This window comes from Uncinocarpus reesii, genomic scaffold (genome assembly GCF_000003515.1).
Source record: "Uncinocarpus reesii 1704 scaffold_1 genomic scaffold, whole genome shotgun sequence".
Taxonomy (NCBI): Eukaryota; Fungi; Ascomycota; class Eurotiomycetes; order Onygenales; family Onygenaceae; genus Uncinocarpus; species Uncinocarpus reesii.
Genome location: NW_003052500.1, coordinates 4,728,043 through 4,736,692, shown reverse-complemented (window position 1 = coordinate 4,736,692; position 8,650 = coordinate 4,728,043). Strand labels below are relative to the sequence as shown.

At 47.3% G+C, this 8,650-nt stretch overlaps 2 protein-coding genes across 2 annotated transcripts; both read right to left on the bottom strand.

The window, feature by feature from the left end:
- Positions 1-1,710: 1,710 nt before the first annotated feature.
- Positions 1,711-5,201, bottom strand: UREG_01820 (uncharacterized protein; the record flags this gene model as incomplete). Its single annotated transcript, XM_002542258.1, has 2 exons — positions 1,711-3,063; positions 3,117-5,201. 2 exons carry the CDS (start codon positions 5,199-5,201, stop codon positions 1,711-1,713), a joined length of 3,438 nt encoding a protein of 1,145 aa, XP_002542304.1.
- An 874-nt stretch (positions 5,202-6,075) lies between these two features.
- UREG_01819 (uncharacterized protein) lies at positions 6,076-7,763 on the bottom strand (the record flags this gene model as incomplete). The annotated part of the gene is made up of 2 exons (XM_002542257.1): positions 6,076-7,531; positions 7,564-7,763. 2 exons carry the CDS (start codon positions 7,761-7,763, stop codon positions 6,076-6,078), a joined length of 1,656 nt encoding a protein of 551 aa, XP_002542303.1.
- Positions 7,764-8,650: the final 887 nt, after the last annotated feature.

Here is an 8,650-nt window from a genome sequence, read left to right as displayed (position 1 = left end):
TTCGCTAGTAGATCAGACAGTAGATCGATGAGCATAAATCAAGCAGGAGAAATGACGAAAGATTGGTTTAGATCGGATGATAGATCGACCTAAATCGCCTGGAAATCGATGGGAGAACGGGGGCAGTAGATTGGGTATGGTAAATCAGGAGACGTAAATCGAGAACAGAAAATTTGCCAGTAGATCTAGGGGTGCTAGATCAGGAACTAGAAATTTAGAAATGTAAATCGACGATAAATCTAGGACAATAAAGCCATAGATCAAGAGCTATGAATCAGTAATGGGTAGATCAAAGGGGTAGATCAAACAAAATCAGAAAGTGTATGAAAAGAAATAGATTTCCGACAAGATATGTGATAGATAGAAAAGATAAATGGTAGGGTGAAGTAGATTGAAGGCAGTAGATAGTAGATGTCAGTAGATGCCAGTAGATGCCAGTAGATGTCAGTAGATGTCAGTAGATGTCAGTAGATGTTAGTATATTGCAGGTTGCAGGTAAATAGCAAGTAGATGGCAGTAGATGGCAGTAGATGGCAGTAGATGGCAGTAGATGTTAGTATATTGCAGGTTGCAGATAAATAGCAAGTAGATGGCAGTAGATGGCAGTAGATGGCAGTAGATGGCAGTAGATGGCAGTAGATGGCAGTAGATGGCAGTAGATAGTAGAGATGGTAGAGAGATAGTAGTAGATTGCAGTAGATTGCAGATAGATTGTAGAGAGCTGGTAGTAAATGATAGTAGATGGCAGTAGAGGTGATAGAAAGATAGCAGATAGAAATGGTAGATCGGTAGGTAGATAGAGATAGATAGTGGTGAAATAGTACGTAGAGAAGCAAATGAGTTATTAGATCAAAGTAAATGGGGAATAAAGAGATCGAAGACCAAAGAAAGTAGATGAGAAATAGATAAAGAACAGAAGTAGATTATACAGAGAAGATGGACGGAACAAATCGAGAGTAGATCAACAAGAGTAGATAGGAGATAGCACAGGAGTAGATTTGACAGCTGTTTGAAAGGTTAGTATGGGTAAAAGGTCGGTTGTGGAGTTGTTGGAGGTTGTTGATGAAAGGAAAGAAAGAAGGAGTTCAGTAGGGGAGGAAGGGCTTTTTATAGACGTCCCAGAGCTATGAGTCACAGAAGTCGATTCTGATGCCGTAATCGCAAAGACGGTTGTAGAATGGGATGGCATATGTGAATCCCGCATTGGGGTGGGCGGATGAGTCAATGGATGCGGTGGCAAGGAAGTAAAGAGTCATAGATGCGAAGTCTATCAGAAGAATGACTGTACGCTGCGGGATGGGAACAGTGGGAGGAAATCAGAGAACCGGAGTTGACGAAGGGAATCATCAAGAAACCAGTCACAAGTGACTCAAAATAACGTTTGACTCGATGAGTCGGTATCAAGAAGACGGGATAGCAATCCTCCGTGCCCGTTATGACTCGTCAAAGCACATGAAAGCGTCATATATTCTCATATATTCATATCCATTAACAGTCAGGCCAAAGGAAACGCCACTAAGGATACAGAGAACCATGCCGGCTTTTTCACCGCATCCTTAAATATGCGCAACAACTTTCTCGCAACTCCAATATATGTATCAAGAAGGGTAACATTTCAACACCGGAATCATGTAGAGAAAGGAAGGAGATATTAAGATATCCCATGAGGAATAAACCGAGGAAGGAGAGACAGCGCTCTCAAACAATACTCTAGGCAAATGTAAGCGTAATATTTGAGTCATCGGCATCACTCGGGTCAGCCCAGGCGTTATGACTCAGATTGGAAGTGTCAAGTCGAGGACAGTCATCGTGTGCCTGCGTTGCCGGTAGAGTCATGGATTGCGGAGGAAACGAAGGAACGGTCATAGAGTCCGCTTCGTGGGATGTGACAGATGCCGTTGAATGATAGGCAGTATCGAACGTCATTTGAACGTCGTTCTCATGTGGCCACGGGTCATGGAGAGCACCTGCGCCGGAGGGTATATCTGGCAGGGGCTTAAAGTCGCGGATTCCTACAGCTGTTTGCTGTTTGGGCGACTCAGAGGCTGCGGGATGCTTGGTGGCGGCTTCTTCAGGGTTTGGAGTCATAATCGGTGACTCCTTCTGTCCATTGGGAGAACTCGGGTAAGGAGCGGACGATGGCGACTGGAGGTCAACCTTTATGGGGGGAAGAGTTGACTCGAGCTGTTTTACTTCAATTTGCTCGCTGGCTAGCTCAGCTCTGATAGCATCAATGTCGAAGAGAACTGTGCCTCCTGGGTCGACATTTCCGTCGGGGGTATGCGTATGGCTGCGCTCGTTTTGATCGGCTTCATATGTTTCCCATCCTTTTTTCTCAGCAAGTTTTCCACGCTTAAAAAACCCAAATTTCTTCTTGTCTGGCTTCTCTTCGGCCTGTTTGCGAGCTTCCTGGATCTCACGAATAAGATCTCGCTGCCTTTCCTGGTGGTTGTCTGGGTCAGGGTCTTCGATCTCAGTAAATTCGTCGCTTTCGACTTCCCACCCTACCTCTCGAAGTAGACGCGGCATGGCAGTTCGATAGGCCATATGGCCATTTACAAACTTTGTAACATCAACGTTTTCGACGCCAGCGATCTCCTCTACCGGTGCGAGGCCGGCCACGCGCATGATTCCGCCGCTCGTAGCTCGAAAGAGATATCCCAGAATCCAATCGTTTGACGAATACCCATTTACGAACCTTCCGGACACTACACTTCTTGCCTTCAGGTATTCGTCTTTGTTCGCGACAACAGGCGAACCGAAGAGGTACACATTTTGAACGATACCATGTGCTCCTTTCTTCGCGAGCTCTCCTAAACAAGAGAAAATCAACCTTGAGCCTAGAGAAAACCCAAGAAGAGTGACAGGGCGGTTGCCAAGATTTCTATCCATGAGCGAATCAGCCAAAATGAGACCAGCAGCAGTAGCCCTGGCAAGCGATACATTCCAGGGGTTATCTATGAGGTAAGATAGCTTCGTTAGGACAATAGGAAGCTGCAAAGATGCCATCAACGCTGTTAATATTGTATTTCCGAGCACTTGCTGAAGGCCCTGGGTTAGAGCCTAGGATTGAATTGTTAGATAGCCAGTCAAAAACAGCATGACAATTAACATACCTCTGTCGCAAGAATGTTTATGGTGGCGCCCATACTTTGAAGCATTTCTGGCTCCCATAGAATGGAATAAATGTCGCCCATTATCGGGTCAACGGTGCTGTATGGTAGCCGAACATCGTCGACCTTACCGGTCATCCATCCAGCGGCAGTAACGATCAGATTTAATCTTTTGTTATTGTGCAATGGGCGATACTCGAAGGTTTTAACGGCCCCGGTGCGTCTATTTGATGCTCGAATACCAATTGTACTGCCCGTTATGGTAGCACCAGATGTGATCAACGCCGTGCCTCCAACTCCACCGAGAAAAGCACCTGTGCCGGAGACGCCGATAGTAGTGAAGCCTGCTGCTAGCCCGGCTCCAATAACGGGAGCCAGCAAGCCGGCGGATAAGCCAATCACCAAACCACCGCCGACAGTTGCAAGACCCATAATCATGTATCTTCGTTTTAGAGCGTCCTTTCTACGCTTTTCCATATGATCTGCTTCGTCCCAGGTTTCTTTGTTCTTCTCCTCTTGCATTTCCAACGAGTCAATGACCCGTTTCTCGAACCGACATATTTGCATCCACGAGATTTCCATCACTTCTGCCACGCGCTCCAACAGACGTCGTGATCTCGCATCATACGTTGAGTCTGCAATGAGAACCAAGAAGAGGTCGCACAATACGGTCCATCGAAGATCAATGTCAAGCTTCTCAGATTGTGGTAATTGGGAAGGCGTCCGGACCTCAGGAAGGTCGTCATTCTGATACTTCTCATAGGGAGGCGGAGGGCTATCGGACGAAGGTGTTTCTGGAGCGTCGGAAGAGTAACTAGTACGAGGATCCTGCTCATCTTTCACGGGAAACGATTCCTCCATCATAGGATTCCTGACACGCGAGTTCTGCATGAGAGGACGAACCAGGTCTACTGGCTGAACTCCATGTTCCGCTAGCTGCTCGATCATTACCTGCTCTGCAGCATCAATTTCCATATGTCCATATAGTCGAATCATCATTTGCTGTCCCCATTTCGTCATGGAGTCGACAGCGCCCGCCAAATATTTACGTGTCGATTTTGTTAATTTAATGGCTTCCAAATCTTTTACCATTTGAAATATAGTAAGTCTCGTTACTCCGACGTATGCTATTCTCTGTCCCTCGGTGAGCAAAGTTTTTGTTGCTTGTAACTGAGATATGGGGTCCCGAATCTCATCATCAACGCCGAGGGCATTGCTTTGCGGCTCAGGAAAAAGATATTTAGTTTCCTCGTCTAGGCTGGTGGCTGACTGAGCGTCCTCATCGATTTGAACTCTGGTGTAACCTTTTCCGGCACCTCCAAGACCTTGGTATACTGCTTCTTCATCCTCTTCCTTGCTCCCACGCGCAACGAGCCGGCCATTGTCATCGTAGATATCAAAAGAATCAAGAGCCGGCATATCTTGCCAACCGCTATCATCCTCACCATCAGTAGAGTGGTCCTTTGTCGTTAGCCGTTGGTGCGACCATTCAGATACGGCAGGGGCTGTGGGGAGCGTAGAATTCTGGTGGCCCAGCTTGTCCGTCTCAAGGGGTTCTCCATTGGGCTGCGGTTGTTCGGTAAGGCCTGTGGCGTCTGTCACGGGTAAACCGGGAGTGTCCTGTTTCTGGCTGGGAGCCTCTTTCACTGCCAGACCAATACTGAGCCTTTTATCAGGTATAATTAAATCGCGAATGGGCGCAGATACAGAGCGTGTAAGATTTCTACCTGGTGCACCATCGTCGGTTTCAGCTGTATTCTGAAGGGCCAAGCAGTCAACGCTTTCTGTTAACTTGCCGAGCGTCGGACTAGCTGATTTAGCAGATTTCAGCGAAGGTCTAGACTTTGGAAGAGGCAATCCAAAATCATCCAACTCGACTTCAGGCTTCTGCGGACTTTCATCCAATTTTTCCGGTGATTTCCTTTGCCCTTGGTGTGGTAGGTCCCCGATGACTGGGTATTCCTCCCCGCGACCGTTGTAAATATCGGCTACAGGTTGTGGAGCGCTTAATTCAGTGGGTGTAAGACCATCCCGACTTATCCGCGTTGACAATTTCAACTCATTTTGATCGGTGATGCCAGAAGTCATGGTAGATCAGCTGGGAACTCGACGGTTCAGACCAGCTCCTGGTGAATTTATTTTGGTTCAATAACACAGATCAAAATACTCAAAGCGTTTGTTTCTCCAGAACCGTTGAGTACAGCGTATATGACGCATAATCTGTGGCATAAACCTCCATGTATAGACTTCTCTCAGGGATCAAATCGGGGGTGTTGATGGTCTGGGATCGATTGAGGGTTCACTCGTTCGCACGAAATAGCTTAGGAGAGAGATTTCCGGGTTAAAAGGAACCGCTATCTCTTTGTTTTCGATAGCAGAAAGTCCTGTTCACGAAATCCCGTCAATCCAGATGCAAGCTTAACAAGCCACACTAATGACGAAATATCCATGGATTCGAGCCCAAAGAGGCCAAGGGTTTGGAGCTACTTACAGTCTTGTCAATGAACAACAGAGAGAAATAGAATACAACTTCGTGGAAAGAGTCCTCCTAGCCTCAGTATTGCCCCATCCTGCGCCCGAGAATACTGATTATAGAATAGACCAAGGCGTATCATGGGAGGAGGTCATTTTCTGGGCAAGGAGAGCTGCGGTTCACAAGCCTGGCTCCGGCCAGTATTACGTAAGGTTGCTTGGCTAGTTACTAGTTAGCTAGGTCAGGGGTAAATCACGTGAATGTATTTTCATGAGGCCAAAAGGAGACATCACAACCTCAGAGGAAAGGCATATGGCAACACGAACAGAGCACAATATCTAATATGGTTATTATATATTGAATTGGCCCAAATAGCTGTTTAATTTCAATATTAAGAAAGTGTTGTCACCTCCAACCCCCTAGGACCAATCTAGTTGATGAGAGAAGCAGAATTCTTCTTCCTGCTGCAAAGTCATGACATGATTCAAGTTATGCAGTAATGAAGCCCTTGAAAGATTTTAGTACATCTGCACACTCCTCTCGGTATGCTGGCAGCCCTCCAGTCCAGTTGAGTTGTTCCCGCTTCTTGCCTGGAATATTGGCACCAACATACCATGAGTCTGCGAGGGGGAGAAGCGTCATGTCTGAGAGCGTGTTGATTTTAGCTTTCCATTCCGCTTCCGCTTCAGGTTCTGGCTCAATGTATTTGAGCCCCTGCTCTCGCATCTTTTGGATAACATCGACAATCCAACGGCCTTGGACTTCAACGCATGATGGACCGTTGGCAAACGCAGTCGGTGCTTGTGGCCCGTACATATAGAACATATTCGGGTACCCATGATGACACATTCCAAGATATGAGACGACTCCGTTTTCCCAGTCTTCCGCCAATGGTTTGCCACGGATGTCCAACAAACCCATTTTTACCATCCCCCCTGTGAGCGCATCGTAGCCCGTTGCGAATGCAATGATATCCAGAGCATAAAACGACCCGTCACTGATGAGGATCCCATTAGGCGTGACCTTCTCGATGCTTCGCTCCCTCAAATCGATAACGTCTACATGGGACTCATTGAAAATTTCATAATAGTTTTGCTCTAGCGAAGGTCTCTTTGTCCCAAACGGGTGGAAGGGTTCCAACGGCGCAAGAATATCTCTTTTTCTGGGATCCTTGATCCTTTCGCGTGTCTTCTTGGCCCAAAAGTCATAGGCATGCCGGTTTGCTTTTTGATCAAAAAACAGGTCGCTATAACCGCCCAGCCAGAATCCAAATCCGCCGTTCTCCCACAGCTGCTCGAAGAAGGCTTCGCGCTCTGATGGTGTTGCTTCTGCCGTATTCTTCGCCAGGAAAGTGTATTTCATCCCGCCAAAAGTTGCCAGACGGTTCTGAAAGAACCCAGGATACGTCGCCTTCCTCCCGTCTTGCTCCTCCGGGGTTAGCTTCCTTTGGCGCATCGGTAGAGCGAGGTTTGGGGTCCGCTGAAATACAATCACACTGGCCGCATCTTTTGCACATTCCTGGGCAATTTGAACTCCAGTAGCCCCTGTCCCAATCACGCCCACGCGTTTACCCTCGGTATATATACCTCCCTGAGGCCAGCGGGAAGAATGATAAATAGCGCCTTTGAAGGAATCAGCTCCCTTGAAATCAGGAACATAATCTTTAGCTGCGAAACCTGCCGCCGGAATGAAAAATTGGCATGTTGTCGTTCGTCCGTCTTCTGTCTCAACTTTCCAGACGTTCTCGTTGGTATCAAATTGCCCTCCAACAACTCTAACATTGAACTCGACGTCCTTTTTGATATCCCACACTCTGTCAACGTGATCAAAGTATTTTCTTATTTCTTCCCTCGTAGGGTATTTTTCTGTCCATGTCCAATCCGTCCAGACTTCGGGTTCAGAATATTCATATACCGGAACTTCAGAGTCCAGCCGAGCTCCTACCCTCATCAGATCGAATATAAGCTAGTATCTTACGACATGGTAATTCGGGGGGAAATGGACAAGCCATCACTACCTGGATAAGCGTTCCAGTACCAAACCCCCCCAAGGTCGGAGGCCGCTTCGTAGACCCTGCATTTCAACCCAATCTTCCGCAGACCGTGTAAGACATATACCCCGGAAAAGCCGGCTCCGACAATCACGGCATCATAGTGCGGACTAGGCATTGAACCCATTGGGGAGGTACCACAAGTGAATATCCAGGCGAATCAAGTATAATAAGTGCTGGCACTTCAATAAAGCAGGTAGCGAGAGAAGTTGGGCCTTCAAAACCGGGAAACTTCTAGCCTACATATAGCAGGAGCCCGGTTGCCTTCTGCGAGTTTCCATCTGATAAACACGGCAGTCGATTACCCCCATCTAGCCGAAAGAATCTCCCGTCGATCATCGCCCAGTCGTGTTGCGAATTACAACCGAATAAGAGATTGATTGATCCATTGAGGGCAGTGCTGGAGCTCCAGGCGGGCTGGCTCTGCGATTTTTCCCTGTCCGGTGCAGCCCGCTTTGGTTCGGAATAAAATCATTTTTGCACTCGAAGACTGGCCCCAATCTCGCACATTAAGACAGGAAAATCAAGTTGAGCGAACGAGAAACGCAGCGGCCGCCGCACAAACTTGATATTGTCACATGGGCTCCCGGTGATCCCTCTCCCGTACATCCTTGCGGGGGGTTGTGCTACGCTGACATGAAATTTCTCTTCTTTCAGACCGGGGTGAATACGAAGAATTAAGTCGTTAAATAGGTTCTTTTCTGCTTTGAAAATGGATTTAGAAGGGTGGGGAGGTGCAAACAGTTCTTGGTATCAGAAGTTTATTGCACTCCAACAAGATCTTTTTGGGGTTCCTGAGCATCAGTCGTCTATATAAACACGGACGCAACCCAGGTGAGGCATCCAGTGCAACTGTCCTTTGCGTGACCCTCAACCATACTGTTCAATCGGGCAACGTGATGAAGAGTGGAATATGGTCGGTAGGGGCGGCTGATTTGAGGAAGTTGAATCGATATCTGATTGATATATAAATATATAATACATGATAAGTATAACTAATGCGGCAAAATGGCC